General features: G+C 38.0%; 1 protein-coding gene across 1 annotated transcript in view; it reads right to left on the bottom strand.

Annotated features, from left to right (window-relative positions):
* LOC130924342 (soluble guanylate cyclase 88E-like) overlaps positions 1–24,704 on the bottom strand; it is a 52,056-nt gene that overhangs the window by 15,450 nt on the left and 11,902 nt on the right. Inside the window, exons 5-12 of the mRNA XM_057850819.1 lie at positions 23,774–23,908; positions 18,060–18,183; positions 16,753–16,872; positions 16,496–16,613; positions 12,494–12,580; positions 12,275–12,392; positions 7,216–7,345; positions 6,979–7,125 (exon numbers count right to left, since the gene is read on the bottom strand). Of these exons, the coding sequence (XP_057706802.1) occupies positions 6,979–7,125; positions 7,216–7,345; positions 12,275–12,392; positions 12,494–12,580; positions 16,496–16,613; positions 16,753–16,872; positions 18,060–18,183; positions 23,774–23,908 (979 nt within the window). The remainder of the gene's footprint in view (positions 1–6,978; positions 7,126–7,215; positions 7,346–12,274; positions 12,393–12,493; positions 12,581–16,495; positions 16,614–16,752; positions 16,873–18,059; positions 18,184–23,773; positions 23,909–24,704) is intronic.

Genomic DNA, 24,704 nt, shown 5'->3' with positions numbered 1-24,704 from the left:
GTTTTGAAAATTTCTAAGCATTTTCTAAGAGGGAGAAATACTTACTTTCCTCACTGTATATCGACCTTATCATTAAGAGCTTACAGCAATTATTGGGGAGAAGAACAAAACGGCAAATTTTTAATGTTTTTAATCATGAACTTTAGTTCAAAATATTGAATTATGGACCATGAACGGAATAGTTTTATCTTTAAATTAGTGTACTGCAATTTGAAATAGTTCTAGAAAACTTTCCTCACATTGGTCCTGCTATCAATTATTTTATAACAATATTTTCAAGTGAAATATTAAGAAACATAATCAACATATGTGTTTTTTGTTTTTTTGGCAGGGAGGGGCTGGTATGAATTAATGGCATTTCAATTTAAAATAAAAAAATATCACTACTTTTGTTTTTTTAGAGTCGGACAAAATATTAGTAGCAGCTCTCAGTGTACTTCTACCCCATTGTATACTATGATCATAATAATAAAAATATCAAACTAGGTCTCTGAGCATCAATAATAACAATAGATTTGATTTACGTAATGCTTTTCGAGGGACTGTATGTTTGCTCATGCGTGCGTGCAACAGTTCAACCCTTGCGTCTAGATCTATTGGGCTGTGTACCTAATGTTGTGGCCTATTACTGTACAAAAAACTGTCCAGCCATAGTGACAGATGCTAAATTAGATCTTATCTTTATTTAGAACCAAAGCTAAAAATAAAGCAAAGCTTGAAAAAATGAAAGTGAGTTAAAGAGGAGCAATGGACTTTTTATGATGATGCATTCTTGTGTATTGACACATTGAATGCGATCTACTGGTGCTAGCGTCTGGGTGTATTTATTATTAGTATTTAGTATTATTATTAGAAGTAATTTGTTTATTTGTAATTCTGAGAAAATTATTTGACTGTAACCATGGGCATCGCCAGATATATTTCACTGGGGCACATGACCCAGTATTGATCTGCAGTGCCCAAGTATAAATCTCACCCATAAAAAAAATAAAAAATAAAAAATAAAAAATTAAAATACATTGGAAATTTAAGTCTACATACATAATCTACAGAATGTGCCTATTTAATATGGTCATATTACTCTATTCACTCCATGAATACAATGTGCACATGGCTCCTTAATATGGTCATTTATTCACATAACATTAGTTGTGATAGGCATATGAGTTGATACTGCTGCAAAGCACTTTCAGGAGATATGCTATGTTGATGTATGTCAGGAGATCTGAGTTTCCAAGTTGGAAAATCGTTCTGATGTGTTGTAAAGTCCTAATGTGGGATAAAAACATGGTTGCTAACTTGCTACAAAGAAGAACAGCCCATTTTAATGCTCCAACCATACATCACAATTTGGGTGACTGGTGTTTTTTATAGACACCATGTAATAGAGAATCATTTTTTTGGATTACCGTAACAACACCTGTTTAATGTTTTGTGTTTGTTTCCTCCTAGTGTGACTGGTCCCTGTGATTGCGCATTGATTTCACCTGTTGTGCCTGCTCCTTAAGTTCCACCAATCTGCTTCCTCTCGTGTCACCCACCTGTGCCTCATTGTCCCGTTACCCCTTGTCTGTGTATATAAGCTTCCTGTTTTGGTTGAGCCCTTGTTGCGACATTATTCATATCTATTTCTGCGCCCAAGCCCTTGTTTTCCTCTGTCTACGTAAGTTTTTTTATACCCAGTCTTTTGTTAGTACCCTGAGTCTTGCTTCCCTCTGTGTTTCTGGATTCTCAGCAGTCTTCGGTTTGTACTTTGTTTTTTGTTGGCTTTGATTAAATAAATTTTGCACCGCCTGTGTGCCTCGCCTCGCTTTCCCTCCATTTGGGTCCACACCACCTGCCCGCTCGAGAAACATGACAACGTGAATGCAGCATCAATATTACGATGCATGTGCCAAACTGCCAGTCTTACAGTCGAATGGGGAAATTACACCTTCCCACCTGCTTTCCAGGTTAGTACCAGATAAACTGCCGATCCCTGTTCTTTTGTTTTTTCCTCTGTGTTGATGTGTGTTTGGCCACCTATTGCTAAGAATTATGCATTTAAATGGTTCAACTTTACTCTTTACGTATCAGGCAGCTAACTGCGGTAAACTTCTCTGGTCGCAAATTGAAGTAGCAGATTAGCTGCTGTCTTTCAGCTAATTGGCTATGAATTAGGGTGACCAAACGTCCTCTTTTGCCCGGACATGTCCACTTTTCACGTGCCTCAGGGTTCCATCATTTATGTTGATAAAAGGAAATTACAAATTGACACAGAGGAGTATTTCTTCACAATTAGCGTGTGTTGAAATTGACTGACACTTTGCACATACGATACTGCGCTGCCTGTGACTTGTTCCCAGAGAGCCTGCTCAGTTAAGTTTTTTTACGATCAATACGTATACTGTATAATCAAATGCTCATGTACCCAAAAGAGTAGGTTGAAAATACCTTTATTTTAATTTGGATACAAATTTGCGCATGCTAAAATTTTTTTTTTTTATTTAAACAGCAAAACCCTATCTGGAGGTGAGAGCACGCCAGAGCAGAATTACAGACGCCATGACTTTAATGAGATATTATCGCATACTTACCTTGTTTTGATCCAGAAACTTCGTGTAGCATGTATCACTGAGTGTCAAGACACAGCTGTGAATGGCAACAGCTGGATTTTGGGGGGATTTTATGGGTGAAACATGGTAATATAACAAGAGTCGCGATGCAGAAATCGCAGACATCAAGGAATGGTCCTGATTTTCTTTTTCATATATTTACCTTTTTAAACGTTTTTTTCCAATTCTTTGTTTGGATCGATTATTTATCATCTAACATATCGGAAAAAATGCGATAGAAACAAAAAAAATATACAATTAAGCAATAGTTATGAGGTAAATATCCGTGACTTTTTTACAGACACCATTTTTTCATTGTGGCGTAATTTGTTTAAAAGTTTAAAATATGCGAGTGAATAATTTTTTAAAGTCTTTTTTTTTTTTTTTTAACAAAATATTAGACATCAATTAATGATTCTAAGCTAAAAATGACAGACATTTTGAATAATAAATATAATTAATTACTTTCATTTTATGGCTAGGTTGAAACAAAAGCAGTTGCGCGACGTCTGTAAACGGCGGTTTTCAGGGTAAAACAAATTAAAAATAGTTCAGGGGCTTAATGCACCATTAATCTGCTATGGCAGCATATAGACATATTGTTCTATTAAACACAACAGTTGTTTTGGCTTAAAATAGAGCAGTGTCTTTTCAAGAGAGTGCAAGAGCAGAACCTGTTTTTTCAGTCTTTTCTGTGTTTTCCGCCAGATACATTTCCATGGGTCTGCATTATGTTATTATTTTTTTATAGTTTGATTATTTTTTAGGAAGAATAAAGCCTGTTGAGTATATATATATATTTTTTTATAAAACTTAAATTTTCTATCCAGACGGTGGAGGCACACTTTATATATATTAAAGTGATATAGGCACCTTTGAATGAATTTCAAGTAAAATTCAAGTATAGCCGGGCCCAGTGTCCTCTTTTTTGGAAATCAAAATGTGGTCACCCTATATGAATACAATGAAAATTAAATGCAATTTGAGTGAGCGAGACTCAAGAGCTTTATCTAATATTGTGTTAATATGATGTGTGGTATTTGAACTATATCAATATTGATGCTATTCGTTTATATGACCAAAAATGAATAGACTTAATCTGTATTAATGAATTGCTTCACTTTGGGATATAACCTCCAACAATTTTGTATGTGTGCTCATCATAATTTCCAGCTGTTTTACACGCATTTTGTTACTGCAGTTCCATTAATATGTAACAAGATGTTTTATTTTTTATTTCTATTTGACTCAAACAGCATTACTCTTGAAAAATGGATATTAGAACGTTATTTGCTCGCAGCAAGGATTAATCAGCAAGGATGAATCAGAGAGGTAAATTAGGTAACCCACCTAGGCAACATAAACCACTTTTAGGTCATAACCTGCCAGTTGAGAAACACTGATGAATAGCATAAAAGTTATAGTCATTTCTGTTCAAACAAAGTAGAGCAACAGAATGTAGGAAGAGTTGAAGTAGAGATGGAAGTTAATGAGCATGAGCAGAGGTGAATTGACTATCAACAAAGGATGTCCCAATTTTGATTTTGAATGCTGATGGCTGAAAAATAAAAAAAAAGGCTGTTTTTTTTTTTTTTTTTTTTTTTACAGAAACCTGTATTTTTTTTATATAAGGGAACCTCTGACTTAAAGACTTGTAGGCTCTAATAAGCCACAATTGTTCTCTTTAACTAAAATATGTTATTGGAAACACATAGAATATTGCCATTGATTTAAAAATCTATAATATTTAGTATATGTTTTCACCTACAGAGGTCGCCATGTTTTATGTACGCTCGGGGTGATAACGTAGATTGTCACTGTCACTTGACGAATACTACCGAGTTACTGCAATTCCCTCTACACGGCGAGATGGCCAACACATGCACTCATCAGTTAAAAGCGGCGAGTACCTCCTATTTATGTTTTTATTGAGTCTTTTATTACCTTTTCATTGCCTCAAAATACTTTTTGCATGTGTTTCCCGCTCATAATTTTAAGCATTGTGTTTTCTTGTTGTACCTTTAAAGCAAATTGTTGATCTGCTGACCACATTAGTCACGAAGCATATTTAAACCACCCTTATTTAATATTACTACGTTTAAGTATTTTCTTAAGGCATCTTTAGTATGCTCTGCCTGTATGCATCTAATCAAAACAAGCTGAAAACGCACGATAGTACTTTGGGTGTCGAATTCGCCTATTGTAGATGTTTCGCTAGTTTGGCACATTTTGGCAGAACACCATTTTTTTTTCCTACTCTCGTCACGTCTCATCACGTCTTTCCTGTTCATTTTGCTTTTGCTGCTCGTTTTGTGAAATATCTACAGTGATGTCATGCTCATTAATTTTTCTCTTGGGTTCAAATTGAAAGGTTGAACAGATGACATGTTGATGTCGCAAGAGTCATACACTGGACACCCAGCAGCGTAACCATATGACGTCACCGCCCTACGACATCAACAACAATGGCAACCTACTCGTTAAACTAAATTTACAAATTGTATAAAAACAAAAACATCAAGAGGGGTTTCGATATCAAATTATTTTCATTCGCAGCTCAGCCTTCACCGCATACAGATGCACTCTGAGCTCCTGAAGCACTCTCTTATCTTAACCGATAAGCGCTCAGGGCCAGCAAGCTCGACTCCCAGTACGGCTCCAAAGAATCTGAAACCTGGAGACTTGGATGAAATAAAATCCTCCATACAGAAGTTGGAGGTCTCCTTGACTGGCTTGATTCAAAACCAGAATCAAGAAATAGTCAGAGAGCTCCAGTTACTTCGCGCTGAAAACGAGAAACTCAAGCAGGCGGTCGAGGAGAGAGATGTTCGCATCAAGAGGCTGGAAATTTTGGCTGACGATCTCGACCAGTGCTGACGTGCACAGATGAGCTCATCATTTCTGGATTACAACTGACGCCTAGCCCAGGGGACACAGTGGCACAACTGGCAATTGCTAAGAGTATGGAATAAACATGGAACCGCTGGACATCCGTCGCTGCCTTCTGCTCCCATCTGGGGGGAGAGGACCGGCGACGGTGCTCATGAAGCTGGCAGACCACAAGACCAAGACTGCCCTGCTTAACCAGCGCGCCACCTGAAAGGGTCAAAGATTTTTTTGAATGACAACTTGACTCGCCGAAATGCCGAAATTGCAAGAAAAGCACGTCAACTCAAGAAAGCTGGGAAAATAGCCAACACTTGGGTCTCGGATTGCAGGATCCTTGTCAAGACGCAAGATATGAAGATAAAAGCTATCACGAGTCTTGACCAGCTAACTATAATAGCTGGATAACTGTAAATACTACACAGCGGACCAGTATAAAAACTCGTGGATGTGGACGGTAAACTGAAACCTATCAACGGCAGGAGTCTCTACAAGAATCTCGAACACACTAAGGATTATCTACTAAAGATAACAAAGGCTCTGACTTTAATTTGCACGGACATAACATGACACGGATGAATCGAGCATCTAAGGGGGAGGGGTGTTGCAATTAGGATTGACAATCTCCTCGAATGTATTAATATATTAATGTATTCATTATCTGCTGTGTCTACCGAGCTCCTGATTCAAATGTCTAGTATATGGAAAAGATACTGTATAAAACGAATAATAAGCACGTTTTTGTTGTGGAGACATTAATCTTGGGATAAAATATGTACAGCATGTTGTTTGATTTTATACATACATGTCTGATGAAACTGTTACAGTGACCTTTGTGTGCGCCAATTGTTGCCGCTACTCACACCAGCTGTGATAACACATAAGCACTTTTGCCACACACATAGCCACAACAAAATTTTCCACATCAAACAGATGCAAAAATGTCAGGGACATGACAAAGCCATAACCTTGCATGCCCTGAAATTAATTGAGCTGCTTGACTGGACGCTAAGTTACTAAACTCAGATTGTTGATTGTGTTATTGTACAGTTTTGATGTATGTTCCATGCCTGAATGTGCGTCTTTAGTTGTATGGGGGACGGGAAACTGATATGCATATGCTTCATCTCGTCTGCCTTTGTCTTCTTCTTCGGTTCCTTCGGGCAAATCATATCACATTTTGTAATTGTCAATGATTGTCAATGATACCGATGATGATGATGACAATAAAATTCCATTCCATTCCATTTTACTCATAATAACATTTATCTTTTAAGAACTACGAGTCTTTCAAGCTGTGGATCCCTTTAAAGCACCATTTCTGACTTTTTATGACAGATAAGTGCTAAAAAAAATGTTTGTTTTTTTCTTGCTCGCCAATACCCCGGTATGCCCCATTATTGTATTAGGTCTACTGGCGCCCCTGACTGTAACGACCTAAATGTTGATGTGAAAAGTGTCTTGCAACAAGATGGTCTTTTTGCCGTATGTTCCTAACCTCACAAGTGTTTACAGCTGGCTCTCCTTTGCGCAGCCTCTTTGCCACTGGCTTAGGAATCATTCTGTAAAGGAGGTCATCTGTCTTCTTCATTTCATAATCAAGCATCTTCATGCTCTCTTCTAGCTTGCTGGACTTCTTTTGCTCCTGCATTCAGAATTGATATATGAAAATAATTAAGTTTTCATGATGTAGAGACACAAGTATGAATGTGGCATGTTTTTGAAAAGAGTAAACCTGTATGAGTGCTCTCTTTAGCTCCTCTGATTGCTGTGTGCCTGCCAGCACCAAATCTCTACTGGAATCATGCATGCTCAGGTCATTGATGTACAGTCCAGTTTTAAACATAGCACTCAGGCTCTCCATCCTGCGCGTGCAAACAAACAAAAGTGAAAAGCAGGGCAGATGGCTCCATTGTGACAGTGCTGGCATATACGCACAATGCGCAACTGAAAAATGAGGTAATCAACACAGTCAAAGCATTAGCAATTGTGTAGATGATAATTCTATGATAATGTCCTGTAGTGGGGGATGAAAGCACATTTGCTGCACTTCCAAATATATATCCAACACATTTAGGGCAGCAGCTATTGTTTTTTTTAGGTAAGCGATTCATCTATCAATGAGTTAGTTCGAACAAATCAAGTAATCGGATTACAAACATTAAATGAGTTGCAGAATAAATTTTAAGATATGTAAAACAAATCAAGGGTTTATGTTTGCAATAATATTTATTTTGGCTTGCTAAGATTACACTTAAAAAAAGAGCATTAAATGTGAATACAAAATAAAATTCTTTAGTGTTTCTTCAAACTATGTAGAATTGCACTTTTATTTCACAAGAGCATTAAATGCATTTAAAAATAAAATACCTGAGGTTAGCCTCAAATGATACAATATATATTCATTCAATTATTCATTTTCCGAGCCGCTTATCCTCATGAGGGTCGCGGGGGTTCTGGAGCCAATCCCAGATAACCATGGGCAGTAAACGGGTACACCCCGAATCAGTTGCCAGCCAATCGCAGTACAATATACAGTATACAGTGAGCCCTCACTACTTCGCACCCTCAGTCCGGATTTTCGATTAAATAAAAAAAAAAAAAAATACAGATGAGCTCTCCTGAGCCGATCGCGTAGTCTCACTTTAGCTCCTTCCTGCCCTCTTCCTGCTCTGTGTTAGTCAGGCAGTGCACGTACACTGGAGTTGCTTATTAAAGTTAACGATGAATGACAGATGAATTTGTTTGATCTCACCAAAGTCACGAACTTCAAAAGCGGTGCATGCGTCAATCATCATTTAACTTGTTAAACAGTTGCTGTGGCAACTCATTGCGTATACGTGAGCAGCTCGAGCGGATTTGAGTACACTCAATGAATCATTTAATGAACCCAAGTATTTTTTACCACTGTATTCTTGTTTAAAAATAATTCATAATCACTATATTAAAAGTGCATAAAAAACATTTATTAAAATATATACAGTGGTACCTCGACATATGATCACTTCGATACACGATCTTTTCAACATCCGACATAAAATTTGACTCGCCATTTGTTTCTACATCCGACGACATGCTCGAAATACGACGATTTTTGACAGCGCCGCAATTTCTTTGTTTTGCCGGAAGACGGATGCAAGGCTGATTTTTCTTGTGAGAGAAATCAACACTGGATACAAAAAGGTTAGTGCAGATGGAGAAAAAAGACAAAAGGTGACGCTTACCATTCAAATGAAGATGTAAATGATAGCAAAATATAAACATGGTGTGGGCATCCATGAACTGGGTCGACAATAGGACCGAAGAATGTCATCCTCGGCCGGCGGTCCTCCTCCGTTTGCCAGTCTTTATAAGTTAAGGTGAGAATTCTTATTGTGGTAACATCACCAAAGAAATCGCCAGCTTCGTCAGGTTTCTAATCCACTGCTGTTGATGCCAGCATCAAAACAAAAAGTAAAATAACAGCGCTCTCTTGCTCACTGTCACGTCAGCCGCACGGTGGGTTCAGGTACGGCAAAATAAATCCGCCACATCAGAACCCGATTAGTTACAATTTTTACAGGTATTCTTATAATTACTAATAGGGTTGTTCCGATCATGTTTTTTTGCTCCCGATCCGATCCCGATCGTTTTAGTTTGAGTATTTGCCGATCCCGATATTTCCCGATCTGATTGCTTTGTTTTGCTCCCGATTCAATTCCAATCATTCCTGATCATTTTTCGCGATCATATACATTTTGGCAAGGCAATTAAGAAAAAAATCAATAAAACTCGAACGAATATATACATTCAACATACAGTACATAAGTACTGTATTTGTTTATTATGACAATAAATCCTCAAGATGGCATTTACATTATTAAGATTCTTTCTGTGAGAGGGATCCACCGATAGAAAGACTTGTGACTGTGTATATTGAGACTAAATATTGCCATCTAGTATATTTGTTGAGCTTTCAGTAAATGATACTGCAGCCATTCAACCCAAATGCATGATGGGAAGTGGAACCATGACTGTGTGTAGTGCAGGGGTCGCGGTAACCGAATATTTTCCGTCGTTGACCGGTTTTTTAAAACGGTGACGGAAAAACTGAAGTCCATCCGTCATTTTGACAGGTTGCAATTCACACCCCAGACCACAGGGTGGCAAGTGAGCATATTAATTAGCAATTGTCTCTCTTGATGCATGACGTCGTTGGCCTTACTCGGAAAAATGTCAAGGCAACTGAGTGTTTGCCTGGCACGGCCAGACTGTTCTCCCTGTATTTTTCAAACACTGAGAGAAAAGTCTGGGACACAGCCTCTCGAGTAGGTACAAAATCAATCGACAAATCAGATTTGTTTATTTGCGTGACGTGTTCTTCACGAGCAACGTCACTCTTGCGCGCCGAAAGTCGTCTCTACAACAACACGGATGGCGGGAGAGCCGAGAATATGTTCCAATCCACGGTAAATTCAGTTTTAAATGAGCTAAAACACATCGACACGAGACATTGACAACAGTCTGTCTCGCGCTAGCCATGTTGAATAAACTCCGTTCTCCTCGTATGTTTACTTCCACGCGCAAGTCCCTCGTCCTGCCCTCGTCGCTTTGCTAACGGCACGTCTGCCCGTCGCTGATTGGTGCACTCCGCTGTCTGTTTGCCTCTTGTTAAGCTTGTTCAGACAGAATATTAATTAAAAATGAATGAAAATTAAATACTATTGAATATGTCATTATTATCATTTTAAAAATGTAAGTGACGGGTAAAAATAGATTATAACCGGATTTTTATGACACTGTCAGTCAAAATGACAGACAACGAAAAAGTCTAGCGCAACCTCTGGTGTAGTGCTACCAATTGATATATCTGCTCTGCGTTGGGAAATAACATAAGGTGTTAAGTAAAAGATAATTTGCTACCTTGCTTCCCCATGATATTTCTAATCATATGGAGAGGGATTGTAAGGCTTTAGCCAATTAAAAAAAGGCTTCAAAGGCTGCCAAAATTCACTCTACTCATTTTGCGCTGCCTTTTTTCTCTCTATATAGCTAAAACGGCGCCAGTACAGATTGAACGCGACAATGCGTGATAATTGCGTTAAATATTTTAACGTGATACATTTTTTTAAAAATTAATTAACGCCGTTATCAGGATAAATTTTATAACCCTACCTTAAGCCTAAACTAAAGACTCTGGACATCTCTAATAACTATTATTATATATATATATTTTTTTTCATAATCCATTTGTTTTGCTCTTTGTTATTACTATTTGCAATAGTAATAGCAGTATTTATTAAGGATTTAGTGTAGGTTTATCGGCTGTGGAACGAATTAATGGAATTATAATGTATTCTTATGGGAAAATCCTTCTCAACATACGACCATTTCGACTTACAAACAAGGTCCTGGAATGAATTAACTTCGTATGTAGGGGAACAATGCTAAATCTGAATAGATACATTGGACACACACACATTTTTTTTTTTTTTTGGGGGGGGGGGGGAGTTTGCGGTACTTTGCGGTTTTTCACTTATCGCGGTGGAATGTGGTCCCCATTAACCGCGAAAAACGAGGGATCACTGTATGTATATACAGTATAAATAAATACATGTATACGAACATCTCAGTACAACAAAATAACAATTGCAAAACATAGCAAAAGTCTACTAGCTTAAATGCTATAAAATGCTAACTTTTTTTTTTACAATGTTCTTAACAAATCGTTGCAATCCTGCTAAATATACCGCATTTTCCACAATAAAAGGCGCACTATAAAGCACAGCTAAAAGCCCTAAATTTTCTCAAAAGCCGACAGTGCCCCTTATAATCCGGTGCACCTTATATATGAATAAATATTGAGCCGCAACAGCGCCATCTAATGGACGTATAATGTAACCCTAGCCTCTACTGTAGCGTCTCTTCAATGCACCTTATAATGCGGCCCGCCCTATATATGAAAAAAGTTTTAAATTAGGCCATTCATTGAAGGTGTGCCTTATAATGCGGAAAATATAGTACTTCTTAACTAAATAACGAATGCATAAACAAACATATTAGCTCGAACAAAAACTTACGTTATGTTGGTCTTAACAGGGAACAGCTGGATTCAGCCATGTTAGACGAGTTATGGCATATTCACTGTTGCCATTAAAGGGCAATATATCCATCCAAATTAAAAAAACTAAATGCAAACACTTTCAAAACAAACCATTTAAACGCTACTCTAATTAAACGAATATTTGAAGCAGCAAAATTTGAAGCTAATCGAATTACTCAAGTTAATCGATCAATCATTGCAGCACTAAACGCAATAAAAATAACAAGGAAGCATATCAAAACAAAATGAGAAAACAGAAGCAGAGCAAATCGACATCAGGAAGCTGAGAGGACTTAGAAACCAGGGGTAGTAAGCAACATGTACCCTAAAAAGGCTTAAAACAGTATCATGCCCATTACTGCTTTACTTTAGGCATGAGTGCACTTCATCACAAAATTCAGCATTTTTATAGAAGGATGTGGATGTTTTGGTAATGTTCTCAAAGGAAAAACACTCTCTCTTGCAAATGGGTTCCCATTAGACTCACAAGAGCTGCACTGTCTGATTACAAGCTAATTAGCAGTTCATTTCATGCATGGCAAGAGCCGCTCGAATGAGGCCCCGTACTGATTCAGTGCCCAGCCTTTTATTTGCACGCTCACAGTAGCTCTCCTTGCGCTTAATGATTTGCTTTACAGCTAAAAAGTATTCACGAGGTGTTTTGTTGTCGGCTGCATGTTTGTGTGTGTGCGTGCGTTCATGCATTTCTTACACAGGTGTTCCAAGGAAGATGATAGACTCCCATTCAGGCATGTATCTCATCTGTCCCTTCAGTTTGAGGCACCGGCTCCCGTCACCCCAGCTCTCCATGGCATTAGCGCTGTTACCATCTAAAGTGGTGGCATTAAAAACTTCACAAAGCTGTTTTACTTTAAAATGAGTTTCTTTTAAGTGTGCACTCTGGCTTTGTGCCAAACAGAGAGGTCAAAACCTTTGTAATCGTCTCCAATAATCGACTGAAAAGCCATGAGCTCCACATCCACATCAGCAGACCGATTGGCATTTTCATAGTCGGAATCTGTAGAGTACAAGATAAAGCTTCAAAAAATATATTTTTTTAAAGTGATAACAATTCTAAAGCCTTGTAATTGCAGTACAGTGAATTCTTGCAAAATTTCTGTATCGATAAAATGATGAATGCCTTAGAACGATGTTAAATTGAGTTGAAGATAACTTCATTGTGACATTAGGCTTTGTAGTCATCATTTGGCATTTTTGATCATTATAAACCTGGGGTTAAATCAATTACTCAAGAGTTTACAGCCCCGGTTTAGTTATGAGGTAAGCTATCAATTAAGCCTAGCCGCTTCTATTTCTTCTTTTGTGACATTGTGCTGCCTCTCACTTCTGATGGTCATATTTGGTGTGCTGTCTTTAAATTAAACCCCTACAGAAAAGCTTAAATACCGTATGCAAATTATAGCTCAATTACGTTAATTGGCCTAACTTCATTGTAACTGTGAAAACACTTTTTAATCACAGACATTTTCAAAAGGGAATTAGAGCAGAGCAGGGTTGAATGTCCCACGGGTTGGGTGTCATGCTTAGTCATGCTTACAATCAATAGACCACCAGAGGGCGGTGTTTCACAATAAGAGTGTAGAATTACAGTGATCCCTTGCTACATTGCGTCTCAAAGTTCGCGCCCTCAGTCCATCGCAGATTTTTTTTTTTTCAATTAAAAATAATTAATACAGATGAGCTGTCCCGATTCAATCACATGGTCTCACTCTCTCTCCTGCTCCTTTTCTTTGTTAGGCAGTGCACTGGAGTTGCTTATTAAAGTTAACGCTGATTGACAGACATTAAGGTTTGATCTTGCCAGAGATGCCTGGAAGCCGAAACTTCAAAGCGCCGCATGCGTCGGTCATCGTTTAACTTGTTCAATAGTATCTGTGGCAACTCATTGTGTGTAAGTGAGCAGCTTGAGCGGATTTGAGTGGACTCACTCAATGAAGCATTTTTAATGAAGGCAAACATTTTTCTACTTTTGTCTTGTTAAAAAAATAATTCGGTGGACAGTAACATGTTTAAAATTTAATATAATTATTTTATCTGAATTGCTTAAAAAACATGTATTAAAATATATAAATACATTTTTTTTTAAATTCTTATTTTGATTATTTTTTTGATTAAACATGTCTTTTATGCATCTCTTTCCAATACTAAATCTGAATAAATACATGAATACTCACAAAAAAAAAAAAAAAAGATTTATGAGCTAAAATTAGCATTGATTTAAACTCTGTTAGTGAGAAATCTTGTAATCTAATTTAAGTAACAATCACATTAAGCTGAATTTCAAATAAAGTGCAGGTGCGTAAATTGTCCTTCAAATTTGAAATGACCTACTGTGCAGTGGTACCTCGCATTGCCAACGGTCCCGCCGCCGGCGGTGCCAATCAGAACTTTCTAAATTCCAGATTGTCTGGCGCAATCCGGGACTGTTGGCCTAGTGGTACCTCTACTTACGAACGTCTCTACATACAGAATTTTCAGGTCGAGACACACCTCTATAGTAATTGCCTCTTGTTACAAAAGAAATTTCGTTTCATGAAAGGCAAAAAAACAGTATGGCTTGTACTTGCAACTTCCAGAGTTAACTGAATGTAACATACTTATAGCTCCTCTGATACTTCCTAGCATTCCTGGCATGCAATTGGCTCAGAAGGACCTCTACTGTATGTGTATGTGTGTATCCCAGCGTCCTCTTCATTCACCCGTGTTCCAGCAGCTTTACATGAGTGTATTAACTTTAATTATTCTTTTTTTTCACATTATGCACAACACTGATTGTACGTTTATTGTGCAAAAATCTAATTGTAACATGTATTTGTTACATGTTTCGATGCATTTTTATGCATTATAAAAGATTTATGTCTGAATTTTAGGGGTCTTGGAACGGATCAGGGAATTTATATGGAAAACGCATCTCTGCTTACAGAATTTTCAAGTTATGAAACTACTTCCAGAACCAATTTATTTTGTAAGTAGAGGTACCACTGTATACAGTGGCATAAATAAGTATTTGGACACCCAGCTATTTTGCAAGTTCTCCCACTTAAAAATTATGGACGAGTCTGAAATTTTCATCGTCGGTGCATGTCCACTGTGAGAGAGATAATCTAAAAAGAAAAATGCAGAAATCACAATGCATGTTTTTTTTTTAAACAATTTATTTGTGTGATACAGCTGCATATAAGTATCTGAACACCTGTCAATCAGCTAGAATTCTGACCCTGAAAGACCTGTTAGCCCGCCTATTAAAGGTTCACCTCCACTCCATCTATTTTCATGAATCAGATGTACCTGTTTGAGGTTGATAGTTGCATAAAGACACCTGTTCACCCCATACAATTAGTAAGACTCAAAATTCTAACACGGCCAAGACAAAAGAGCTGTTCATAGACACCAGAGACAAAATTGTACACCTCCACAAGGCTGAAAAGGGCTACGGAGCAACTGCCAAGCAGCCTAGTAAAAAAAAAAAAGGTCCAGTGATGTAACAATCATTAGAAAATGGAAGAAGCTAAACATGATGATCAGTCTCAATCTGAGTAGAGTCCCATTTAAGATATCACCTCGTAGGGGTCTTAATGATCCTAAGAAAGACGAGGAATCAGCCCAGAACTACACAACAGGAGTTCGTCAATGACCTGAAAAGAGAACCACCGTTTCCAAGGTCACTGTTGGTAATACACTAGACGTCATGGTTTGAAATCATGCATGGCATGGAAGGTTCCTGTGCTTAAGCCAGTACATGTCAAGACCCATCTTATGTTTGCCTATGACCATTTTGGATGATGCAGAGGAGTCATGGGATCAAGTTTTGTGCTCAGATGAGAGTAAAACAGAACTTTTTGGTCATAATTCCACTAACCACATTTGGAGGAAGAAGAATAATGAGTACTATTTCAAGAACACCATCCCTACTGTGAAGCATGGGGGTGGTAGCATCATGCTTTGGGGGTGTTTTTCCGCACATGGGACAGGACGAGTGGACTGTATTAAAGAGAGGATGACTTTGGCCCTGTTTTGTGAGATTTTGGGTAACAACCGCCTTCCTTCAGTGAGATCATTGAAGATGGGTCGTGCCTGGGTCTTCCAACATGACAATGACCCGAAGCGCACAGCCAGAAAAACCAAGGAATGGCTCCATAAGAAGCATAACAAGGTTCTAGCATGGCCTAGTCAGTCTACAGACCTAAAACCAATAGAAAACCTTTGGAGGGAGTGTTTCTCAGCGACAGCCCAGAAACCTGACTGATGCGTGAGCCAAAATCCCTGCAGTGTGTCCAAACCTGGTGAAAACTACAGCATGGGTGTCCAAAACTGTCCGCAAGGGCCGCTTTGGGTCCTGGTTTTTGTTCCTACCAATCAATCACAGACAGTTTAACCAATGAAGTTGATGCTAAAACAAGCAGCACCTGACTGCAATCAACTGATTACACTTCTGAGACACCAGATTAGTGAAAAGATGTCATCTTGTTTTGTAGGAATGAAATCCAGCACCCACTGCGACCCTATGTGGAATAGTTTAGACACCACTGAACTACAGGAAACGTTTGACCTCTGTAGTTGCAAACAAAGGCTCCTGTATCAAATATTAACACTCGTTTTCTCAGGTGTTCAAATACTTATTTGCAGCTGTATCACATGAATAAATTGTCAAAAATCATACATTATGATTTCTGGATTTTCCTTTCTTTAGATTATCTCAAGCAGTGGACATCCACCTACAATATAAATTTCAGACCCCTCCATGATTTCTAAATGGGAGAGCTTGCAAAATAGCAGGGCATTCAAATACTTATTTTCTTCACTGTATGCCATTGTTTATCCTTTTTATGTGTGGCATCTACATCTGTGTATCCCGCTAAAGTGGGTGCAGGAAGACCACATACAAATGAGCCTTTGCCCAGCAGACACACACCCCTGCGACTGTTTACATGGCTTCCAGTCTTACTCTGGACTCGGTTGTGGAGATTCCGCTCTCTTTTCACCGGTTCCTTGGACATAATCTCAAACAAGTTGTTGGGGTGGGAGATGATCTATGAACACACAACACGCACGCTAACAATAACAACAGCCATTGTGCATTACAGGCTACTTGTCCATGAAGTACGCCACAAGGCCAGTTTTGCCAAATAGTTACAAATAGGGACGAGAAAACTGGAGTAGTTACGTCACCATGTTCCATGTGAACTCCACTAGGGGACGAGCCAGCAAGAAGGCGTCGTTGATTTTCTTTCCATCCAAATCTGGGAAGACTGTAGCCAGTCCTGAGCCAACATTGTGAACCACCATGTCCTGGAAAAACATTGTCACTTTTCATATACAACCCTAGCAAAAAGTATGGAATCACCAGTCTCGGACGAGCACTCACTCAGACATTTTATCATGTAGAACAAATTGAGATGAAAAGCTTGAAAAAATAATGAATTAGTTCAAAAGTGCAACTCTTGAACTTTCAGAAACACTAATAGAAGTGAATAAAAAACATTGTGGTGGTCAGTAAATGTTACTTTTACAGAGCAAGTGCAGGGAAATATATATAGAATCACTCCATTCTGAGGGGAAAAAATATGGAATCATGAGAAACAAACAAAGAAATAACAATCAAAAAACATCTCTAGTATTTAGTTGCACCACCTCTGGCTTTTATGACAGCTTGCAGTCTCTGAGGCATGGACTTGATGAGTGTTCTTCATCAATTTGGTGCCAACTCTCTTTGATTGCAATTGCCAGATCATTTTTGAGGGTCGGAGCCTTGCTGTGGACCTTTTTTTTTTCAATTTCCACCACAGGTTTTCAATAGGGTTGAGATCTGGGCTATTTGCAGGCCATGACATTGACTGGATGAGTCTTTCTCCAAGGAATGCTTTAACAGTTTTTGCTCTGTGGCATGATGCATTGTCATCTAGGAAAATGACAAATATATTTTCAATTGAGGGGATAAGAAAGCTGTCTAAAATTTCAATATAAACGTGTGCATTTATTGAAGATTTAACCGCAGCCGTCTCCCCAGTGCCTTTGCCTGACATGCAGCCCCATAGCATCTAGGACTATAGGAATTTTGATGTTTTCTTCAGGCAGTCATCTTTGTAAATCTCACTGGAACAGCACCAAACAAAAGTTCCAGCATCATCACCTTGTCCAATGCAGATTCTAGACTCTTGACACCTTGTCCAATGCAGATTCTTGACTCTTGACAAGGTGGTTCCATATTTCCCTGCACTTGCTCTATAAAAGTAACATTTACTGACCACCACAATGTTTTTTATTCATTTCTTTTAGTGTTTCTGATGACTAAAAAATTGCACTTTTGAACTAATTTTATTATATTTTTCGAGCTTTTTATCTGATTTTGTTCTACATGATAAAATGTCTTAGTGAGTGCTCGTCCGAGACTGGTGATTCCATACTTTTTGCTAGGGGTTGTACAATACATTGTTTTGTTTTTATGTGCTGCCTGAGTTCATGTCCGTAAATGTTACCTGTCTGAAAACAATGTTGAAGGGAAAGACCTCAAAGAAGAAATCAGAGGTAATTGGCAAAATCTCCTGCTCTTCCTCATCTTCCTTCATGATGTAGCGGTATGCAGAGTTGTCAAAGTTCAGCCTGAATTGACAAAATATTATTACCACCAATATCATATAGCGCTGATAAGGAAGTGAATGTAAATATTGCCAAACCTAACCACAGACAATCGAACTCGAGTCACATGGACTCTGACTTGAGCCGACTCGAGTCGCAAATTTGATGACTCGTAACTCGACTCCGACCTGAAGAAAAAAACGCTGACTCGGACTTCACTCGCTTGAACTGCGAGGGTCCTAGACTCGAGACTCGACTCAACTTGTGAGATCATGACTCGGGACTCGACAAGCTGACTCGAAAAACTTGGAATGTAGATTAGTTCCCACCTCCTAGTGATCCGCTTGGTCGCCTTGGCCGCTTTTGCCACGCCCTCATGAATCATCATGGCAATCAACTGAGTGCAGAATGAGCCAGCAGACGCATCATGGCAAATTCAGCAGTGCTAGCTCCAAGGGCGTAGGTTTGGTCTTAATATTAGTAGGGAAGATATAAAAGCAAAACCTGCATGTACACTTTTTGCTGGGGACGGGACATTAATAAGACCAAACAAATTCGGTGAACGGCGGTCAGGGCTACATTTGTCAGGGCTACATTTCTCATCAATAAGAACCCAATTCATTGATAAGCTAAAGCAGACATGTCCAAAGTGCGGCCCAGGGGCCAAATGCGGCCCGTGGTCAAAATGAATCCGGCCCCCAGCCTGTGTCATAAAATCAATAATGTCTGGCCCGCACACAGACCTAATAAATTGGTCAGCAGTACTGCTACCAGCTTACACACTAAATGCTGCTCCTCATTTACCTCATTTACCCACTAAAAGGCAGCAGCACTCTAAGCAACATTACCCCATGTTACATTACCCCAATTTTCTAAAATGGCGACAATCAACAACAACAACAAAAAAGAAAGTTGACTGTGATGGCCGACGCTTCAAGGATAGGTGGACATTGGACTTTCTTCACTAAAATACGCAAAAACTGTGTCTGCCTCATTTGCAAAGAGACAGTCACTGTTTTTAAAGAGCTCGATGTGAGGCGATATTACTAAACAAGACAAGCTGACATGTACGACAAGATTACAGGGAAGATACAGTACGTAGCGAGAAATTGAAACAACTTAAAGCTCGTTTAATTTTACTGCAGCAGTATTTCGCAAGAGCCCAAAAGAAGAAAGAGAACGCCACAAAGGCTAGTTGCAAGATTTTGTGGAAATTATTAATTAAAAATAATAATAATAAAGCAAATGTGACACACAGAATGGCTTGCTAAAATTTGCATAAATATATTGTTCTACGTAAAGGATGTCAGCCAAGGTCGGCCCCCCACATTTTTACCACACCGATCCTGGCCCCCTTTGCAAAAAGTTTGGACACCCCTGGGCTAAAGGATTAACGCGAAATAAATCTGTATTGACTAATACTAACTTTCGCACTGCAAATTATTCTGATATTTTTTCTTATATCTAGTCAAATAATATTCTCCATCTTGTTTTGACTGTTAAAGGCTAGTTAAGAGATTAATGCGTCAGATTCTTCCACTTATGTTTACTAAATATTACTATTTGTTCTTATTAAGCCCATACATTTAAAAGTTGGTCATTTTTTACTTAAATCAAGAAAAAAAATGCTCGAAAAAAATGCTTTTAAATAATGTTTTGAACAATATCTATTCTTGAATTAAGAACATTTCTGACAAGTTTTTTAAAGATTAAATATACAAAATGTTTGCTAAAAAAAAAAAAAAAGTCTGTTAGGCCTATTTTCAGCTAGTAATTTTTCTTATTTCAAGAAATCTAAGTAAAAATTTACTCCCCCCCCTTTTTTTTTCAGTTTGAAGGAGGTTTTTGCAGTGCATAAGTATTGGTTCAGGTGATACATCGTTCGATTCAAACCTTTGTTTTTGAAAACTTCCAGAATTAATGTCTGGATTTTATTCGCGAATTTAAATTGCATTATTGGAACACAAATTATATTAACATACACAAGAAATACAAAGTTATTAATCATCTCTTAAGTATTCAAGAATGCAAAAAATATAACATTTGTCTAGATACTACTCAAAATTGTCTGTCTAAATATATTAAATATAAAATAAAAACTTCTTAGTCAGGGAATAACAAAAATAAACAAAAATTGAGCCTTCCTTCAGGTAAACACTACTGCTTTTGTCCCAAGTACAGCCAAACTCGACAAAAAATGAAAGCTCCTTTGGGCTGCTTTGAGACCACATAAATGAAATAAAAATGAAAACTGGGGAGAAAGGGATAAACCTTGGTTAACTACATTTCTTACAGTTTAATTAAGGTCAGATTAATGTTATGCTAACTCCGATGCAGGTCGGACTTTCAATAACAAAATTAGTGGTGTGTTCCCCACCTACACAACATTTACGTTTTTACATTACTTACAGTGACTGCTGCTGGTGGGAAAAAAACTCTAATCTCTAATATCCCTCATCTTTGAAGGGGCGGACAGGCAGCATGTTGTATACTATTTCAGGGTGGGGGGTGAAGTCATCAGCCAATCAAACGTGCATTTGAGGGGGGGGAAATGGACTGGCACATTCAGCAAGTGAAAAGGGGTCAATGTAATTCTTGTGTATGTTGATATAATTTGTGCTCAAATAATGCAATTTAAATTTCCTATCAAAATCCAGACATTTATCCTGGAAGTTTTCAAAATGTTTCTTTCGTAGATTTTAAAAACAAAGGTTTCAATCAAACGGTGTATCACCTGTACCAATACATATGCACTGCAAAAACCCACCTCCTTAAAAAAAAAAAAAAAAAAAGAATAAATTCCATTGTTTTCAGTGTAAATCTACTAGAAATAATTGAAATTATTTACCAGTGCGTCAAGTAAATTTTACTCAGGTTTCTTGAAATAAGAAAAATAGCTAGCTGAAAATTAGCTCAACAGACCTTTTTTAAGGAAAAAGTTTGTATATTTAATAGGGCTGTCAAAATGATCGCGTTAACGGGCGGTAATTAATTTTTTTAAAGAATCACGTTAAAATATTTGACGCAATTAACGCACAAATACCCCGCTCAAACAGATTAAAATGACAGCACAGTGAAATGTGTACTTGTGTTTTTCGGAGTTTTGGCGCCCTCTGTTGGCGCATGGGTGCGACTGATTTTATAGGCTTCAGCACCCATAAGCATTGTGTAAGTAATTATTGACATCAACAATGGCGGGCTACTAGTTCATTTTTTGATTGAAAATTTTACAAGATTTATTAAAACGAAAACATGAAGAGGGGTTTTAATATAAAATTTCAATAATTTGTCCTAACATTATCTTTTAAGAACTACAAGTCTTTCTATCCATGGATCGCTTTAACAGAATGTTAATAATGGTAATGCCATCTTGTTGATTTATAGTTACAATAAAGAAATACAGTACTTATGTACCGTATGTTGAATGGATATATCCATCTTGTCTTATCTTTCCATTCCAACAATAATTTACAGAAAAATATGCCATATTTTATAGACGGTTTGAATTGCGATTAATTGCGATTAATTACGATTAATTAATTTTTAAGCTGTAATTAACTCGATTAAAATTTTTAATCGTTTGACACCCCTAATATTTAATCTTAAAAAAAAAACTTGTTAGTCAGAAATGTTTTTAATTTAATAATACAACTAGCTAACGACAGCACCAACATATTCATAGTTAGTGTAGGCGTTCAATGTATTTGTTGCTGTTTGTGCTTCTGTTTCTCCCTCCTTCTTTTCTTCTGTTCCCCCATAACTTCTTCCTGTTCACTGCTTTCTCCTAATAAACGAGGTACGTTGAATGATCACAATGGGAGTATGTCATTCTCCCATGTCATTTATGTCAAGCAGCTGAACAAGACTCTGACGCATTAATCTGTTAACTAGCCTTTAAAACTCACAACGAGATGGAAATAATTCGTCTAAATTTAAGAAAAATTATCAGATTAAGACGTTATCCTGTAAATTTGCAGTGTAAAAGTTACTATAGGTCAATACAGATTTATTTTGCATCAATCATCAAGCCTGTCAATTAATTAGGCTCTTATTGGAGAGGATTGTAGCTGTGAACGCCATTCACCCAATCTGTTTAGTCTCATTTATGTCCCATCCCCAGCAAAATGTGTAAATGCAGGTTATGCTGTTTTATCGTCCCTACCAATATTGAGATCAAACCTACGCCCTTGAATTTTGAACATAATGAAAATAATTCACTTGATAATGGTAAGGTCTATTCTATCCTTACAACATATGGGAAGCCAATCTATATTACCTATATAACTGAAGTCATTATATAATGCAAATAAGGTTGCTTAAAAGTTGGTGGGGACAATTTGAGCCTCCTGAAAATTTGAAATGTTGTGTGCCTACAGTCCCTTTGCAAACCCACGCCCTTGGCTAGCTCCAAAGGTGATTAATTTTGTCACACAATGGTGAAGGCCTTGACTAACCTGTGACTCAACTTGACTCGACAGCCTTTTGACTTGACACGACTCGTCTTTACAACCTTTTGTCTCAGCTCGACTCGACAAGAGCTCGAGACTTTACTCAACATAACCTTATGTCTCGACTAGACTTGACTCGACATAACGTTGTGACTCGCCTCGACTTGACTTGCACACAGCAGGTAAGACTCGCAATTTACTTGTGACTCGGATCATAATGACTCCTGCAATTGTCTGCCAAAATGTGCCATGCGTTAACTGCTGCAATGAATGAAAATCCACAAAGCAACAGTGAACTCTTCTGCATCACTTTTGAAAGCTTGAAGTCAACTAATCATGTATCACATGGGGTTGGCATTTGATCTTTCAATCAACCAATTCAAGAGGAATTTCAACATGTCTCTGCCGTAACTGTAATAACACTCTGTGGAAAGCAAAATTTCCAGCCAACAAGACAACAAAGTCTACATACAGGGGTTGGACAAAATAATGGAAACACCTTAAAAAAAGCAACAGAAACTAACTTAATATGGTGTAGGTCCACCTTCTGCCACAATTACAGCCTCAATTCTCCGTGGTATTGATTCATCCAACTTTTTAAGCAATTTTAAGCCATTCTTCAGTTAGAATACCCCGTAACTCTTTTAAAGCCGATGGCGGTGGAAATGGAAGTCTTAACTGAATCTCTAAAACTGACCATAAATGCTCAATGATTAGGTTTGGAGATTGTGACAGCCGTACGAGATGCTCAACTTCATTACAATGTTCCCCATGCCATTCTTTAACAATTATGTTCAATGATTAGGATGCCAAAATGTTCGGTTATTCCATTATTTTGTCGAACTCCTGTACATCTATGTCAAGAGGAACTATATTAGTGCAGTGATATAATGGTTAACACAACCTAGGTTCAAAACTCGACTCAGGCCCTCATGTGTTTTTCAACTAGTGCTTGCTTTAAGCATTACAACTTCCTCCAGTTTCTTCTGATATTCCAAAAACCTGTGGAGCAGGTCAAACACTCTAAATTGGTCATGATTTTTTTGACAATATGTGCTATTCTGTTGTCTGTTGACCAGTCCAGGATGCACTCAATCCATACGTCTGCTTGGATGTGTGGTGTTTGTGTGTTGTCCACATCCATGGGTTTGATTGTGCCTATATACCTCATCGTGACATGGGAGTAGTCTCCCACCATCTGCTCAGACAAGACCTCCACATGAATGTCAGTGTCATAGAACTGCTTCCCCATCTGCCTCAGCTGGCCCATGGCATAGTGAAGGTAGCCTTTGCGTTTACTCCTATAGATCACAGCGGGGAACACAAGTCAATTAACAATAAAAAGTGGAATAAAGTTTTACACCTCATAATTGCATACTGCATAAAGGAACAACCCCTAACAAAAAGTATGGAATCACCAGTCTCGGACGAGCACTCACTCAGACATTTTATCATCACAAACTCAGATAAAAAGCTTGAAGAAATAATGAATTAGTTCAAAAGTGCAACTCTTTAGCATTCAGAAACACTAAAAGATACAAAATAAAACATTGTAGTGGTCAGTAAATGTTACTTTTATAGAGCAAGTGCAGGGAAATATATATGGAATCACTCCATTCTGAGGAAAAAAATATGGAATCATGAGAAACAAACAAAGAAATAACAGTCAAAAAACACCTCTAGTATTTAGTTGCACCACATGTGGCTTTTATGACAGCTTGCAGTCTCTGAGGCATGGACTTGATGAGTATTCTTCATCAATTTGGTGCCCACTCTCTTTGATTGCAGTTGCCAGATCATCCAGAGCCTTGCTGTGGACCTTTTTTTTTTTTCAATTTCCACCACAGGTTTTCAATAGGGTTGAGATCTGGGCTATTTGCAGGCCATGACATTGACTGGATGAGTCCTTCTGCAAGGAATGCTTCAACAGTTTTAGCTTTGTGGCATGATGCATTGTCAACTTGGAAAATGACAAACACATTTTCAATTGAAGGGATAAGAAAGCTGTCAAAAATTTCAATGTAAACTTGTGGATTTTTTGAAGATTTAATCACAGCCATCTCCCCAGTGCCTTTGCCTGAGATGCAGCCCCATATC

This window comes from Corythoichthys intestinalis, chromosome 11 (genome assembly GCF_030265065.1).
Source record: "Corythoichthys intestinalis isolate RoL2023-P3 chromosome 11, ASM3026506v1, whole genome shotgun sequence".
Taxonomy (NCBI): domain Eukaryota; kingdom Metazoa; phylum Chordata; class Actinopteri; order Syngnathiformes; family Syngnathidae; genus Corythoichthys; species Corythoichthys intestinalis.
Note: the sequence above shows the minus strand (reverse complement) of the source record. Positions and strands in the feature narration are given on the sequence as shown.